Consider the following 18,528-nt stretch of genomic DNA (forward strand, 5'->3'; position numbering starts at 1 on the left):
TGTGCTACATGCTGGGGTCCAGTGCACTCCTTTTCCTTTAAGAGGGGTGGCTCCCTCAGGTCCACCTGCCCTTGATCTATCCATTAAATGCATGTGCCTCTACTATGGGGACTCACAAATTTTAGAGTTAGGACCACAGATGATCAGGGTGCCGTGTCGTGGCTCTGTGGCTTACGTATGTATTTGCAAATGTGTGCTAACTAAACCCCTGTTATAAACGCATACTGTTAGACAGGTTAATTCGGTTGTTAGCAAGCTGGCTGGCAAGTTGTCCAAGAACATTGTTCTCTCCCCCTTTTTTTCACTATGTGATGCCTGTTTATGTGTCCTTGCTTTATAAGCCAGTTATAGACTTGGGCGGGTGGCCACTTTTATGCAGGATTGCCTGCCTGTTGCCTGAGACCCCAAGCCAAGGGGGATTGCCTGCCTGTGGCCTGAGACCCCAAGCCAAGGGGGATTACCTGCCAGCTGCCTGAGACCCCAAGCCAAGGGGGATTGCCTGCCCGCTGCCTGAGAGCATACTTACTTTTGAATTGATTACACTTTTTGTATACGTTGTATGAATAATTTTGGCATCATGGCTAATTTCCCAAATGCATGAAAATGCCAGCCTGAAAGAAAGAATAAAATATTATGCGATGAATAGCAATTTATTTAAAAGTATTTAAAGATAACTTTTTTTTCATGGAAAGTGGAAAAATGTGCACTTGTTTTTGGTGCGGTCTGATTAACCATCCCCATTTGTCCAGATGATTGTCAATGGAATAGAAAATGAGGGGAAACTCAATGTTTTAGAATTGTCACCAGAAAAGGTTAGGGAAAATCTTCCAATGAGACACACGTTTGAGTAACAAATGACTAACGGGATTTCCTCCTGATTTCCAGAGATATCATCTTACTGCCTGCTATGTCTCTATCCAAAAACTATAAAAAAATGTTTTTGCCTTTAGTACAGTATACTGTTACAGCATGTTACTGTTAAAATGCTTGAGTGACTGTTCAGCACAGTAAAAAATTAGAAATACCATTATGAATAACAGTATAAAATCTTACCTATCCACTTGTGATCTTAAAGAGCACAAATTTGAACTGAGCAAATCAGGGACCATGTCAATTCTCTGTAAATATACAAACAATAATTGTTTTTATCAAGGCACATTTTAATTCTACAAATGTACAAAAGTACAGTCCAACAAATATAAGGCAGATGCCTACAGGTGACTAAATAGAGGCAAAATAGCAGGTTCCCCGCTCTCAAAATGCGTAGATCTCATCAACAGATCACCTTCTATACAACCAGCCTGACTATACATAGATCGAAATTCCATTGGTCCCTGCTGAACTGGCTGAAATTCGATCCATCTATGGCTGGTTTTAGACTTATGTTTACTAGGCAACAGGGTGCTTCTCCCAGTGACCTTTTTGATAAAGCTGTCAAGCTCCTCTTCAAAGAGAAGGGGATCCTCTCAGCTACTTCCTCCTACCAATAATTGTCAGACATCTGACATAGAGGGGTTTATTTACTAAAGCTGGAGAGTCCAAAATCAGACTCCCTTCTGCATAGAAACCAATCAGCTTCCAGGTTTCATTGCCAAAGCTTCATTGAACAAGCTGAGGTTAGAAGCTGATTGGTTTCGCCACAAAGCCTCCGCGGGAGGGGTGGAGCCTGATCATGGAGGCGCGGGAGAGCAGAGATTAGATGCTCTCCGATAACCTTCCCCTCCTAACCTCCCTAATGTGTCCGTAACCGCTGAGCTACTGAAGACTCACCGAGAAAGGCGGGGGATCCTGGCGGTGGTGCGGTGGCTTGTTGGGGAGTAGGAAGCCGAGGCGACTATTCTCCGGAGGACTGCCTGAGGTGATCCCGGAGAGAGAGTGGGGTTGCCAGGCGACGAGGAGAGCGGAGTAACCACGTGGGCTGCCGCGGGGGACTGCTGGGAGAAGAGGAAGCCGGCTGGCGTCCTAAGAGACTGGGGGAAAAAACGTTGCCTGTGTCCTGCCACCAAGCAGACCCCAGGAGAGGTTGTACGACACAAGGAGAAAAGGAAAAAAGGGACCCACTAGGAACCCCCACTAAGAACATGGCCACAGGAGATCAAACAACCCAGAACGGCAAACTCTGAAGCAGCTTCACTGAAGTGGGTGAGTGAGAACTGTTAATCTGCCTACATGATTACTATTTGGCTACTGCTATAGCCCATTTTATAAGCACCTTGAGAAGTAAGGAGGGGGTTCCCAGAGAGGGTCTGAAGATTAGAGAAGAAGAAGAGAAAGAAGTAATAGCTTAAATATAGACTAAAGAGCCTTAAAAAACCTTTGAAAACCTTACAGGGGACATGAAAGGGAAAAAAAGCAAAGGAAATATGCCCAAGAATTCCCAAATTCAAACTGCAACGATAAAAAAATATACATTGCAGGGGAAATTGACTCCTATAAGATCCCAGGAAATAAGTGAAAGGAGTGACCTGGAAACAAGCTTAGATAATAGCTCAAGATCCTCCCTGGGAGCAGCTAACAATAGTCAACAAATAATGGAAGGTATAGAGCTGGGAGAAACTGAAAAAGACTTGCAAATACCGAATAAAAAGGAAATGGCGGAGATGTTTAAAAACCTGGAAAAATCTATAAAGCAAGAGATGGGGATAATGCGGAAAGAAATGGGACAGCTGCTAATTAGGGTGGAAGAAACGGAGGAGACAGTCAAATACCATACCCAAATTATCCCAAAAATAGAGAAATTGATAGTGGATACCCGGAAGGAACAAAAAAGACTGCTTTATATGATGGAGGACCAAGAAAATAGAGAAAGGAGAAATAACATTAGAATAAAAGGAGTCCCAGAGTTGCTACAGGGGGGAAGATTTAAAGGAGACCACATGCAAAATTTTGAACTCCATAATGGATAGATCTGGTGCGGAGACGTATAAATTGGATGGAGCTTATAGGATAGGAAAATTCCAACAAGAAAAAGGCCCAGAAAAATCAAGAGATATAATTGTCCAATTTCATAACTATGGAGACAAGGATGAGATATGGAAGAAGATTAAGGGAAGATCGAATATTAAATATGGAGGAAAAAATATTCAAATTTTTGCAGATATAGCACCTGGGACATTGAGAAGAAAAAGGTCATTGAAACCATTGTTGGAACTGTTGAAAAGACATAATGTGCAGTATAGATGGGGTCGATCAGCATGTTTAATCGGCTGGAGAGATGGAGTCACTGCATTTTTGAGAACCCCTGAAGATATGAAAGAATTTTGTAATAAATTTGAACTGCAGAGAATAGAGATCCCGGAATGGGAAGAGGAGGAGGGAGAGTCATACATGTTGGGAAAAGAGGAATGGCAGCTAATTAGGAGAGAAAACAGAGAGCAGATAAATAGAGGGACACCGGGGAGGAGGGGGGGAAGGTGAGCGCCACATGGACAGAGCCGAACTCCCAGGTAGGAATCAAAAGTGGGACCTTTTCCACAAATGATTCATAGGCAAACAAAAAGCCTAATAGGGGGGGGGGAGGGAGGAGTATCTGAGGGAGGAGGGGTAAGGGGAGGGAGGAGGGGGGATTGAGGGGGGGGAGAGAGGTGGGGATGAGGTGGGGGGGAGGGGGGGATGGAGGGGGGGAGGTTGGAGGGGAGGGAGAGAATTAGGGAGGGACTGGGGATAGAGATTTTTAAAACTGACATCTTGTATGAAAGGAGAGGTATGGGGAGGAGGAAGAGGAAAGGAAAGGGTAAAAAAGGAAGAAGACAAATAAAATATGGAGGAAATACGCTTGGTAACCCATAATGTAAATGGATTAAATTGCCCAGGTAAAAGATTTAGACTATACAGGGAACTACAACATAGAGAGGCCTCAGTTGTCTTTTTGCAGGAAACACACCTAGAGTTAAAAAAAAATATTAAGCTAAGCTCTAGACAACACCCGACATGGTATTATGCGGATTCCCCAGTTAAGAGAGCTAAAGGGGTGGCTATAGGATTTGCAAAAAACATTAGGTTTGAACTAGAAGATAGAAAGACGGACCCGGAGGGGAGGTTTCTGTTCTTGAAAGGTAAACTACAGGACATAGAATGTACGCTTGTAAACATATATTGCCCTAATAGAAAGCCAGAGAAGTTTTTGAAAGAGGTTATGAGAAGATTGATGGACTTTGGAAAGGGATATCTTATAGTGGCGGGAGACTTTAACATTTGTATGGATCCTCAAATAGATACAACATCCAGAGTACAGAGAGGGGAAAACAGGTCCATGGGATTATTGAAAAGGGTGATGAAAGAGTGTCAATTGGTGGATAGCTGGAGAGTTGTTAACATGAGAGATAGAGATTACACCTTTTTCTCTAGTGTACATAGGACATACTCTAGATTGGATTATATTATGGTGGACCATCGACTCGTTGAGGATTTGGTTAAAGTTAAAATAGAAGCAATAACTTTCTCGGACCATGCACCTGTAGTAGCGGAATTAAGATGGGGAGGGAAGGTATTAGGAGGCTTATCATGGAGATTGAATGAGACACTCCTCATGGATCCAGATACTGATCGGAAGATCAGGGAGGAAACAGAGAGGTTCTTTGAGGAAAATGAAACAGGGGATGTATCACTAGCTACAGTGTGGGAGGCACATAAAGTATATATAAGAAGTATCCTTATTGCGACTGGGGCAAAGAAAAAAAGGGAAAGACGAGAGAAGATCAGTGGGCTTTTGAAGGAAATAGCTGAGATGGAACTCCTACATAAAAATAACATAAGGAAAGAGATAGAGCAAAGAGTGATAAAAAAGAGGGAAGAACTAGAGAAAGTAATGGGGGAAGAAAAAATGAGAACTTTTAATAAGATCATTGGAGAAAGATATAGATGGGGAGATAGATCAGGAAAATACTTGATGAGAGCCTTGAGGAGAAAGAAGAATAGGAACTACATAGATAAAATAAAAAACTCCAAGGGAGAGTTAGTCCATTCAACCAAAGACATTGCAAAGGTATTTAAAGATTACTATAGTAAATTATACAATATTGCCCCCAAGGATGATATAAATAAAGATAAAGTGATAAATATTGAAAAAAGAAGAGATTATTTAAGGAAGGCAGGATTACCAAAATTAAATGCAGAATTATTAAACTCCTTAGAATCTGATATCACACAAGAAGAACTACAAATAGCATTAAAAAGCTTTAAGACGGGAAAAAGCCCAGGTCCAGACGGGTATACAGTGAGGTATTATAAAAAATATGCTGATTTACTGGTACCTAAGTTAAAGAGATATATGGAGGCGTTGGGGGGAGAGATGGAGATAAAACAGGAATCCCTTCTGGCACAGGTGGTTTTGATACATAAGGAAGGTAAAGACATCACTAACTGTTCAAGTTATAGACCGATATCATTATTAAACGTAGATACGAAGTTGTATGCAAAAGTATTGGCGAATAGGTTAGGAGATCTGATGCCAGATTGGATACATGGAGATCAGGTGGGTTTTGTTAGAGGAAGAGAGGGTCGAGATAATGGGTTGAGGTCCCTGATGCTTATACAGAAAAGTAAATTGGAAAAAAAAACAGTAGTGCTGCTCTCGATTGATGCGGAGAAGGCGTTCGACAGGGTTAACTGGAGATTTTGGGATTGGGTAGTAGGATGAGAAAGTGGATTGGAAAGTTGTATGAAGGACCGTCCGCGATGGTAATGGTAAACGGAGAGAGATCAGAGACCTTTTCTATGTCAAATGGAACCAGACAGGGATTCCCACTTTCCCCACTGTTGTTTGTTCTATCATTAGAACCCCTGTTATCAACAATTAGGAAAAATATAGATATAAGGGGAATAAATGTTGGAAAGACAGAACATAAGATAGCCGCTTTTGCGGATGATTTATTATTCTATGTTGGAAACCCGAGAATAACACTTCCTAACCTAATGAAAGACACTGAAAGAATATGAAACACTGAAACACTGAAAGAATATGGGGAAATGTCAAATCTAAAAATCAACCCGATCAAAACAGAGATATTAAATATAAATCTTCGAAAGAGTGAAAAAGAAAATATACAGAGAGAGTTTCCCTTTATATGGAAAGATAGAGAAATAAAGTACCTGGGAGTAAAACTTACTCCCTCACAGAAAAATCTTTATAAAGCTAATTATATCCCAATGTTAAATGAAATCAGAGAGGAATTGAGGAAAATGGGTAGTGGGAATCCTTCCTGGCTGGGTCGTATTAACCTGATAAAAATTGTAATTCTCCCGAAAGTACTGTATAAATTCCAGATGATTCCCATTAATCTCCCAGAGGTGTATTTTAAGACAATTAAGCGAATGGTAACTAAATATATATGGAAAAATAAAAAACTTAGGATATCATATGATGTGTTAAGCAGAAATAAAGAAAAAGGGGGGCTGGGATTACCGGACTTTAAAAGATACCATAGGGCAGTCATTCTAGCAAGAATTTTTGACTGGACACATAACTCAAAGACTAAACATTGGGTCACAATTGAAAACACACTTAGTAGAAAGGATCTGGGTAGGAGTGTATGGGTGTCACCACAGTTTAGAGAATTAGAGGAGAGCACGAGTATATACACGAGAATTGTAATAAGGGAGTGGGATAAAATGCACAAACAGAGGAAATGGGACTTCAATTCACTGCTGATGTCACTAAGAAATTTAGAGTTTTTCCCCCCAGGTAAAGAGGAAATTTCAGGTAGATGGATTATGAAGGAAGACACTCAGCTGAGAGATGTAATGAAGGGGGTACACTTAAGAACACTGGAGGATTTGAAAAGGGAAGAGGGAAGGATTTTCACTAGGATAGATATATGGAGATACAATCAATTGAAACAATTTGTGGAGAAATTGACGAAGCCCCTTAGAACTAGGAAAGAGTGGAATGAATTTGAGAAATATTTAGAAGACAGAGGTGATGGGAAACACAGCACTGCTAAAGCATATAAAGCTCTCACGAACTTAGATAGTAAGTTTAAATTAAAATATATAGAAAAATGGGAAAAGGATCTAGGAGTGGAGTGGGAAGAGCACACACAGAGGAAAATATTTAAAATGGTACACGAAAATATTAGCATGCGTGAGGTAGAAATGAATTTTAAATGTTTGACAAGGCGGTATCTAACACTGGTGATAGAGCACAAGATGAGTGAGGAGAAGCAACCTTGGTGTTGGCGAGGGTGTGGAGGGTTGGGCACGATGTATCACATATGGTGGGAATGCTCAAAAATACAAGTATATTGGGAAAAAATTATAAATCAAATCACGAATATCACTGGAATGGAGATAGGACTGGACCCTGAAACCTGTCTTTTTCATAACTCAAAATTACCTGGAAATAAATATAGAGAACTGAGTATATTGTGCTACTTAAATGCAGCAAAAAGTCTGATTCCTAAGTTCTGGGGTAAAAGTGAAGCACCGAGGGAAGAGGACTGGATGAATAGAGTGGACCAGATTGCTAGACTGGAAAAACTTTATTATATACAGGAAGATAGGATGGTGACATATCATATGAAATGGGAGAAATGGGAGGAGTTTAAAGGGAAGGTAAAGGAAGGTACTGAGTAAGTAAGCATAAAGAAAAGGGAAAGAGAGGACAAGAAGAAAGGAAGGAAAAAGGGGAAGTGACAGGGAAAGAGAGAAAATATAGGAATTGGCCTTTCTTTCTTTCTTTCCTTTTCCTTTTCCAGGCCTCGGTCTCCAGAGGATATGAGATACAAGTAGATCGGGTATGTTGAAGCGGGGTGGGAGGTGGGAGGGTTAAAAGGAAGGGAGTCATGGGGAGAAAATGATTTGAAATTAGTGTTTTATGAGATTTTGTAATGTTATATTTTACACTATGGAAATGTGTATTGTCTTACTTGAAAAATGAATAAATATTTAAAAAAAAGAAGCTGATTGGTTTCTATGCAGAAGGGAGTCTGATTTTGGACTCTCCAGCTTTAGTAAATAAACCCCAGAGAGTCAGTGGGACCATCCACGCAAACTCTTACAGCAGTCAGTAGGAATTCTAAGCACTGAAGGAACTCAGGGTCTGAAGGAATAGGTCCTGTTTCTTGGGATTCGCTTTTGCTTAGACTGCAAAAGTCTGATATGCTACCATAGAGATCATTGCATATTGCTATCCTGAACCAATCAGGCTGAAAGAAAACCTCACGTCCCATATTCAAGGTGCCCTTAAGGATCAGGATGGTCTACTGGCTCCATCAGAGACCTCCTATGACAGGCAACAGCTGAATCAACCTCAGGGACCACCCATTTTATTTTTTTAGAAAAAATTCTTTAGGGTATTGTTGAGCAAAGCATTCTGGCAGAACAAACTTTTTCAGGATGTGGCAAGTCGCCATACAGTATGTTTCCAGTAGGAGGTGGACTGGAAAGGTTTTAAACGGCCTGCATTCTTTTAAGGAAACCCATACTAGCAATCTTGGATCTGGTTCTAGTGCAAATCAGGGTCGCACCCTGTCAATCAACAATCAAACAATGTCATGGAGTTTTAGCAATACCATGGCAGAATCAGGCTCCCCTATAGATAGAGGAGGCCTCCCACTGAGAGGAAAACATGCAACTCGTTTTCCTTCTCCATGTCTGCTTCACTGTCCTCTTCTGAGAAAGAGACCCCCTGCCAGGGATGCATCAGCAAGCAACTTTGACAGAGAGGGGGATGGACATCGTTTTCCACCCTGTCAGACTGAATAAGATCTGATATCTTCTCAATAAGGGCGGACACAGAAGTCATAAAACCTCCTCATTTAAGGATTGTGGGATGCCAGAGTGGGCAACTGAGAAGTCTGAGGAGGAAAAAGAGTTTGAAATGGGTAACAACTGTGAAAGCTATCAGTGGCCAGTCCCCGGAAGGGGTCAGAAAAACTCCCCAAGACACAATTTAACTACGGTGGTAAGGAAACCCCTTTTCCTTTGTCCTTGACCTCTTCCTTCTATGCTAGAACAAAAGGTGGAAGGAGTCGGCCAGGGCACTTGTGGATTAGAAGATGCGGAGTCCCAAGATAGCTGCCACGTCATCCGCCATATATGCAGTATGCACAACCTGCTAAAGACCCCAGAGAAAGTGCTAGGACTACTCAGTTTATTTTTCTCTGTGGCTATACCCAAGTGGCTGAATGAATGCCCTCGCTGCCGCACTACCATTTAACAGCTCAGAGCAATTAGTCATTCTCATTAGAATTCCCAACATTAACTCAAGCAAAAAAAAAGAAAAAGAAGCTTTAGGTTTGGCTAGAGCAGGGAACAATAAGGGCCATTTCAGGTGTTTTTTCTGTCTTGAGTTACGTTAGGGAGATTTTTCTTCACTTCCTGTCCAGGTGACACCTACTGAGGCAGAAAGTGAGTGGATAATTACAATTAGAACACATTCAGCAGATTCTAACCTTACCTTACCCAAATAATATTAGTTATTTTTTTGCCAATGTGTCCTTGTCAGAGAGACTTCCCCTCACTTCCTGTCCTTGTGACAAGGTTGACACCAGGACACAAAGTAAATGTGAAAAACCAAACCGGGGCGAAAGAGAATAAAAAAATGAAAAGGGTTCCAACATTCCCGATTCCATTCAAAACAGCACAAAAAATTAGTCTAGATTACAACTCAAATACTCAGTAGTTTCTTTGATCTTGGAAACAGGCATACTGGAGACTGGACTGCAGTATCCTCTGGATGTGATTACTGTGAATCACTTTAGAAGAAAACTAATGCAAGTGTGCTCAAATGCAATACAAAATAGTTCAGCTGCCAGCATACCCTTACGAATTTAACATAAAAAAAGTCAATCGTACAAGTTGTGATCAATTTGAAGGAAACAATTACCTTGTCACACAAGTATACAGTAGTACCCCGGTTGGAAGATTCCTGATCCAAAGCGTTGCCAGGCCTAATAAAATGGCTCACATCTGCAATATGCACTCCAACCTTAACCAGAATATTAAAAATGGCACTGTCATGATAATAAACTAACAAAATACATTCTTCATCATAGTACAATTTCCCTTTCTCACAAGAAATACATATTAATATTGTAAGTTTATACCATGAGACACAAAGAGAAAAACAAGCATACAGTAATTTTTATAAGACAGGATGGAACAAACACTACAGCTGAAAATAGGAGTACACTAAGCTAAGGTAACAAAGGTGAGTAAAAATGCATCGGCAGTAAAGCATAATACAAATATACCAATACAGTTTCTGTCCCATGTTAAAAAACATACAAATTATGATATACAAGTCTGCTTAGTGTCAGGAACTCACTCATGTTTATTTTGCCGAGCTTGTGATACCAGGACCCTCTAATACTTTCCACTCGAGAAAAACAAAAAAAAACTACTCCTAAGCTTCTTTATTCAAGTTTTCTAAGTAATGTCACAATAAATGTAAAGTGTAATTCCACGTTTGCAGCTAAATTGGGATAAAACCTACTTTATATTTGTAACACATTCCCATTCACATAGATGCATTTAAAATTTCTAGCTTACATTTGAATGCTCTTTTCTGAAAGCTTCAGCATTGGAAGATGCTACTCAATTATCTTTGTTTATGAATCAGCTATGGAGTGGTTTGCCATAAATGACCCTGTGTATACTGTGCACACAACTCTCCATTATCAGTTGTTAGGCTGTTAGGTTGAAAAATCACTGGGCTGAGCGAAACATTGTCAGCCAAACAGCAGCTGCCTTCAGATGCAGCCTCTGTCTGGGTATTCCACCAGCAGCTTACAAAATACAATAAACTCAGCAAGGGGATTCGTCAATCCACACTTGCAGGCTGAACGCAAAAAAAATTGAATAGTGCATGACCAGCTTAATCTAGATTTCAACACTGCCCAGCTCAACAAAAGATTAAAGATTTAGAAGCTGAGCTTCTAAAATGGATGTCAATGAGAGGATGCTTAGCCTGTCCTAAGTCTTTTTATTGAGGCAGACTCACACTAAACTTGTAAAGAAATGTTTGCATTCTGCCATGACATCTGGTCCTAAAATATCTAAAAAGTATGAAACATTAACCACACGACCCCCAAGACAATTCTGATATTTCTCACATGCGTGTAAAAAACAGCATTTTTCTTGCTAGAAAATTGCCCAGAACCTCCAAACATTATCAATAAGTCTTCCACTTCACCTCCTCTTCATTTTACTGTACTATCCCACCATCTCTCAGGGTCCAAGCAGTGGTACTTAGGTCTTTCTAGTTATTTAATTCATTGCATTTCTGGTATTATCCTTTATTTTAACAGTTTATATGGGGCTATTAGTTACATTATATTATTCAAGTGACTAATTCAAATCATTAGAAATGGTGAAGATAAAATCTTTAGACATATTTTTAGCATTCTTCTATTAATGTTTCAACTCATAATTGTCTTTAATATTATATGATATGACATTACATGATATCTCTAGGGGTCGTGTATTACCTCTCAGCCCCCCCTCAGTTTTATGCACCTAAATTCCATACATATTTTCTATTAAGACAATATTACAGGACACGTCTACTTTTCTAACTCTAGAAATTATGAAGTATTAGTATATAACATGTATTATCATTATTATGAATCAATATCACAAATTATGATTTACTAATATTCAATATTTCAATCAATTTCAGTTTGTTTCATTTTATTCAATATCGTTAACTCATGAAACATTTTTTAAACTTTATTGCAATTTTTCTCAATATAATTGTATCACAGTGATTTTTATTCGTTATCTTTATTTCTGTTTTTGCTTGCAACTATGATGTATCATCAACGATGTTATTACGAGCATCACAATTTCTTTACTCACGTCATACTTCGTTTAAGCCCTTGAATGAATATCATGCATTTAATTGTGATACTGAACCAGTTGTGTAGATTCGCCCGGGGCAAAGTAACTTTTGGGCGACAAGCTTCGCAGGATGCGATTTGTCACGCGACAATCACGGCAAAACCACACCATCTTTTAGGTGCCATTGAAAATATTGGCACCTGAACCTGCATTTTGTGATCAAAGCAATTCTGCGGTGATTTCAAAATGCCCAGATGTGAATGGAGCCACCCTGATTGACACGTGTGCGATTCTGGATGTGTTTTCAAACTCGCAGATTAGCATGACATGCTAAATATTATTCCTATTGCAGTGGTTCACATAAATGCAATCCACCAGCATTCTGTTTTTAGTCCCATTATGAAACGGGTGACACGTGATAGAGTAGCACGGCATGTGGCAATAAGTGTTCGCGTAGGATTGCTATTGACAGGAGTTTTGCACTGAAGTCAATGAGAGGCGTTTTTCCATTGAAGTCAATGGGAGCGATTTTGCACTGAAGTCAATGGGAGGCGATTTTGCATTGAAGTCAATGAAACATAATATGTGAACCCAGGTGCCAGGAACGCAATTTCTAGTCACCATAACAACCTGGGATTTGTCGAGCCATGCAAACAAATTAAATTTTCTACACTATGAGGCTTCTCCTGTGTTTTGTTTTGGCTCATATGGCTGTGGATGACATCTGGTTACAAGCAATGAATCATTCCTGTGGAATCATGGATGCAGACTTGGGGAGCTATATGCTGTTTAATAGCTCAAACACTTTTTTGATCTCTATGACTTGAGATCATTAACTACTTGTAAGAAACAGTGCATGAGGGGAGACACAGAGCTCTGCAGCACTTTAATATTTATTGTTTGAAGCACTGTGTATGCCTTTCATCACCAGAATAATTTTGGTGAATGCATAGTGAACTTTTTTGCAAGCATTAAATGAATTGTGGACTGGCTATATATATTGTTGGCTAAATATTTTATATATATTTGTATTCATTCATTCATTTGTGTCACTGTTCATTAATTTGATTTTTTTCATATATTTAATCTGTGTATGCAATTTCTATTTTATATGCATATGCACAATCATGAGTATGGATTCACTTTAGGACATCACATTTGTCACGTGGATGTTAAATTTTAATTCATTTCGGGCTTTATTGTTGTCATATGGATAGATTTTGGATCACGTGGATAAATTTGGTTATGTGGACAAATTAAATATTATATTGGTATTTGTTTTAATAATATTTTGTTTGCAATCACTGATTTTTTTCTTAAAGTGGTATGCACACCAGTTTATATAATATTTGTTTTGAGGTCCTGTATTCAGGCACATTTTGGTGTAGCAGCCTCAACTTTTTTGGCTTAGCACAAGTTTTCAGTACATACAGTGGGGATCGAAAGTTTGGGCACTCCAGCTAAAAATTTGTATTAATGTGCATAAAGAAGTCAAGGAAAGATGGAAAAATCTCCAAAAGGCATCAAATTACAGATTAGACATTCTTATAATATGTCAACAAAACTTAGATTTTATTTCCATCATTTACACTTTCAAAATAACAGAAAACAAAAAATGGCATCTGCAAAAGTTTGGGCACCCTGCAAAGTTAATATCTTGTACCGCCCCCTTTGGCAAGTATCACAGCTTGTAAATGCTTTTTGTAGCCAGCCAAGAGTTTTTCAATTCTTGTTTGAGGTATCTTTGCCCTTTCTTCCTTACAAAAGTCTTCTAGTTCTTTGAGATTTCTGGGCTGTCTGTCACGCACTGCTCTTTTAAGGTCTATCCATAGATTTTCAATTATGTTGAGGTCAGGAGATTGTGAAGGCCATGGCAAAACCTTCAGTTTATGCCTCTTGATGTAATCCCCCGTGGATTTCGAGGTGTGTTTAGGATCATTATCCATTGGTAGAAGCCATCCTCTCTTTAACTTCAGCTTTTTCACAGATGGCATCAAGTTACCATCCAAAATTTGCTGAAATTTTATTGAATCCATTTTTCCTTCTACTCGTGAGATGTTCCCTGTGCCACTGGCTGCAACACAACCCCAAAGCATGATTGATCCAACCCCATGCTTAACAGTTGGACAGAGGTTCTTTTCATTCAATTCTGTGCCCCTTCTTCTCCAAACGTACCTTTGCTCATTCCGGCCAAAAAGTTCACTTTTAACCTCATCGGTCCACAGAACTTGTTTCCAAAATGCATCAGGCTTGTCTATATGTTCATTTGCAAAGTTCAAACGATGATTTTTGTGGTGAGGACGTAGAAGAGGTTTTCTTCTGATGACTCTTCCATGAAGACCATATTTGTACAAGTATCTCTTTATAGTGGAATAGTGTACCACAACTCCAGTGTCTGCCAGATCTTTCTGGAGGGATCGTGCAGTCAAACGTGGGTTTTGAATTGTTTTTCTCACAATCCTGCGAGCTGTTCTGTCTGATATTTTTCTTGGTCTTCCAGATCTTGCTTTAACTTCCACTGTTCCTGATGACTGCCATTTCTTAATTACATTCCAAACAGAGGATATTGACATCTGAAAACGCTTTGCTATCTTCTTATAGCCTTCTCCAGCTTTGTGAGCGTCAACTATTTTCAGTTTCAGTTTTCTAGACAACTGCTTAGAAGAACCCATGGTGCTGATTGTTGGGGCAAGGTCATATGAGTCTGGGCATTTAAAACCTTTGAGATTGACATCACCTGGTCTTCCCAGACGATGATTGAGAACAATCCATGACACTGGCAGGTCTCAGCTTTGCAAAGGGGGCAGTGCATGCTATAAATTCTGCAGGGTGCCCAAACTTTTGCAGACGCCATTTTTTTGTTTTCTGTTATTTTGAAAGTGTAAATGATGGAAATAAAATCTAACTTTTGTTGACATATAAGAATGTCTAATCTGTAATTTGATGCCTTTTGGAGATTTTTCCATCTTTCCTTGGCTTCTTTATGCACATTAATACAAATTTTTAGCTGGGGTGCCCAAACTTTCGATCCCCACTGTATGTATTTAGAAGACTCCATATAACTTGAGTCATTGATTTTTTCTGAAGCACTGCACTGTGAGATTGAGAATAAGTCTGCCTGGGGTTGATGGGGCAGTGAGGTTATTTGTTACAACGTGTTTTATGGGTCCCAGATACTCCACTTCTTCAGGTTCTGTGAAACTGTTAGCTAAAAACCAAAATTGGAAGTCAGAAGCCTTGGGACTACCAATGACACCAAGGGAGGAGGACCAAATAATTACATATATAAGGTAGTATTCCTTTCAGGACAAAGGAGGGAAAAACCTATAAACATGATACAAATGTGATAGCCCTCCTCTACTGACTCCCAACCGGTCCTGCACATTCACAAAAGCAATTTTAAAACATTGAAGGCACGCACCTCTAAGTTTCCATTTTCCAGTTCCCTGCAATGCAGCGCATCGTCAATGTCTGTACAGCCGGGAGGATCCACACTACACACATATAAATGTCTCAAATCAACTCTGTGCTTCATGTCCTAATGGGTATGAAAGTTTTTCTAATATTAGCTAGTTAGCTACATAAATTATTCTCTTGTATGAACAGATAGGAAAATGTGGTCACAAACACTCACCTCAGGTGTAATGGACCAAGGCATCTTGGGTAGGAAGCTGAGAACAGCCTGTGAGAATGGCTGGTGAGGAACATCATGTTCCAGAAGTAAAACCTCTGTCTCCGTCTCCTTGTCACCAGCTGCGCCGAGGTTCTTTACAAAATGTCCCTATTAGGTAAACAATAACAATCAGAAACGTAATCCTCAAATATTTAAAAATGGAAAAAAAATGCTGGATTGGACACTTTGGTTTAGAGCTGCCCATGGTCTTCTATCCAGTATCTCCATGATGCTTAGATGGTTCCATCACCTCACAAATTCACTTTTTTTTTAAGTAATTATCATTAACAAGAAAACATATGAAAAAAATATAATACATGTACTAACATTAGGATATCTGGAGTTTCTTGGCCATCCATCAATTGCCACTATAATTCTCTGTCCCTCCAGAACGGAGGCTTGCCTGGTTTCTATGCGAATGCGAGGTATGCTTCGGTCAGCTGGCGTAAAGAGATGGCGAGTGGACTGCCACAAAAAAAAGACAAAAACGAACGGTTTATAAAGAGTAATAGTTTAGCAAGATCATATATGCAGACAGATTGTCAGTTTATAAACAAAATTCTACCCAATTCATCTCTAAAAACAGTGCTGATAATTAGTGTTACTCATATATCAGTCATAATCCATTATTTGCAATAGAGGAAGGATGATGGAACTTTACAGAAAGTGGATTAGTTCTCTCTTGTGCATACAGTACAGGACAGATTCATAGATGGCTGGATTATAGGCAGAAAATGTCAGCTGAATGGACACAGACACTGTGGCAAGCTGTGAGGACCCGTATGTAACGACTCCCACCAAACCTCAGATCTTTTCTACTATCTTAAGGTGTTGGATGTCTCTTCTCCAATGATGGTACTTTAGTTTTAGTTATACGTACCAAATTACTATTCAATCAACCTAGCTGCATTACAGTCACAGTGGCATCTTATGCAGTTTTCCATAACGGTAACCCATGCCTAGCTCTTCCATCCTCAGAAGTCTCCATTGTACCATCTGGTGTTCCACGACCTTATTCAGGCAGTAAAGATCGTAACCGATGCCGTCATGGCCATACGGGTCTGGAAGCCATAAGAATGGACCACAATCCTGGAACTGTATAGCACCCGGCAGCTAACTACACGCTGCAATTAGCCAAGGCGAGACCCTAACGCAGGATCCAGTGATGCACTGATGTAGTGGGTAAATGGAAACATGCAGATAAGCATCTTGGATGTTCACAGATGTCCTATATCCCTCAGAAAGGAAACCTTGCAGATACAATGCAAATCTTTGGAATGTGAAGGAATTTATTTAGACATTTTAAAGTAGCATTAAACCCTAAACTAAAAATATTAAATATTACAGCTCATCAATGCTTTGATGTGGTGGCTGCATTAGATTTCTTGGTTTAAGCTTTGGCTGTCTGTTTTCACCCTGTGATCTGGCCAGTAACACACAAACTGTATTAGGGTGACTACACTCTGGATGAAGAAACAACAGAGATACCTTTGGACAACAGCATTGTCAGTCTGGGGGGAGGGGAGTTTTACATGCACATGCAGATTTAGATACACTAACAAATTAAAGCTAAATTCCAATTAACTTTAAATATGCAGTTACAGCAACAGTTTTTTTTCCTTTTGGGATACAGGTGTTACATAAATAAAAGCTGATCACTGTAAGCACCCATGTCAGTGTTAAATGGTTTGTCTAAACCCTCTAAATGCTGCATCTGCATAACAGCTTGTTCTGCTGAAAAACAACAGTCTTACTGGCCGGATCAACAGGATAAAATAAAGTCTGAAAAAAAAACGAATGCAGTCATCATATCTAAGCTGCAAAGTTTGCTTTTGAATTTAACACCGCTTCAAATCCAGAATATGGGGAATATCCCAGTTAGGCTTTGGTACCGTAAACAAGTTTTCTCAGGGTTTCTCAATCAGCATTCTTCCAGATGTTACTAGGGTTACTTGAGCAATGACAAATTTCTGCCTTTCAGATAAGTTTCCATTGACACCACTGATCTTTTTTTTTAGTTATCTATAAGGGGGTAATTATTCCCAACGACCACAAGTATAAGGAGCTTATCTATACTAACTATATACACTATATTGTCAAAAGTATTGGGACACCCCTCCAAATCATTGGATTCAGATGTTCAAATCATCTCCATGGCCACAGGTATATAAAATCAAGCACCTAGCTATGCAGAAGGCTTCTACAAACATTTGTGAAAGAATGGGTCGCTCTCAGGAGCTCAGTGAATTCAAGCGTGGTACCGTGACAGGTTGCCACCTGTGCAATAAGTCCATCCGTGAAATTTCCTTGCTACTAAATATTCCACGGTCAACTGTTCGTGGTATTGTAACAAAATGGAAGTAATTGGGAACAACAGCAACTCAGCCACCAAGTGGTAGGCCACGTAAAATGACAGTGCAGGGTCAGCGCATGAAGCGCACAGTGCGCAGAAGTCACCAACTGTCTGCAGAGTCAATACCTAAAGATCTTCAAACTTTGTGTAGCCTTCAGATTAGCACAACAGTGCGTACAGAGCTTCGTGGAATGGGTTTCCATGGCCGAGCAGCTGCATCCAAGCCTTACCTCACCAAGTGTTATGCAAAGCACAGGACGCCAGTGGCGGACCTGCCAATTCTGGTGTCCAATGGCAAATGCCAATTGAGCTCTATGGTGCCGGGCAGTGAGCACAGGGCCCACTAGAGGATGTAGGGCCCTTAGGCCACCCTCATGAAGTCTGTTTCTGATTGTTTGGTCACAGACATTCACACCAGTGGCCTGCTGGAGGTCATTTTGTAGGGCTCTGGCAATGCTCACCCTGTTCCTCCTTGCACAAAGGAGCAGATATTAGTCCTGCTGATGGGTTAAGGACCTTCTATGGCCCTGTTCAGCTCTCCTAGAGTAACTGCCTGTCTCCTGGAATCTCCTCCATGCTCTTGAGACTGTGCTGGGAGACACAGCAAACCTTCTGGCAATGGCACGTATTGATGTGCCATCCTGGAACAGTTGGATTGCCTGTACAACCTCTGTAGGGTCCAGGTATTGCCTCATGCTACCAGTAGTGACACTGACCCAAA

At 40.1% G+C, this 18,528-nt stretch overlaps 1 protein-coding gene across 1 annotated transcript in view; it reads right to left on the reverse strand.

Moving 5' to 3' along the window:
* The window catches only part of DIS3 (DIS3 exosome endoribonuclease and 3'-5' exoribonuclease), a 118,002-nt gene that overhangs the window by 54,819 nt on the left and 44,655 nt on the right, over window positions 1–18,528 (reverse strand). The window contains exons 10-15 of the mRNA XM_089680362.1: window positions 15,782–15,919; window positions 15,416–15,562; window positions 15,203–15,319; window positions 9,827–9,928; window positions 1,054–1,118; window positions 527–611 (exon numbers count right to left, since the gene is read on the reverse strand). Of these exons, the coding sequence (XP_089536488.1) occupies window positions 527–611; window positions 1,054–1,118; window positions 9,827–9,928; window positions 15,203–15,319; window positions 15,416–15,562; window positions 15,782–15,919 (654 nt within the window). The remainder of the gene's footprint in view (window positions 1–526; window positions 612–1,053; window positions 1,119–9,826; window positions 9,929–15,202; window positions 15,320–15,415; window positions 15,563–15,781; window positions 15,920–18,528) is intronic.

The sequence above is a fragment of the Staurois parvus genome, unplaced genomic scaffold (genome assembly GCF_062004578.1).
Source record: "Staurois parvus isolate SC_StPar_1 unplaced genomic scaffold, SC_StPar_1.0 ptg000243l, whole genome shotgun sequence".
In the NCBI taxonomy this organism is placed as follows: Eukaryota; Metazoa; Chordata; class Amphibia; order Anura; family Ranidae; genus Staurois; species Staurois parvus.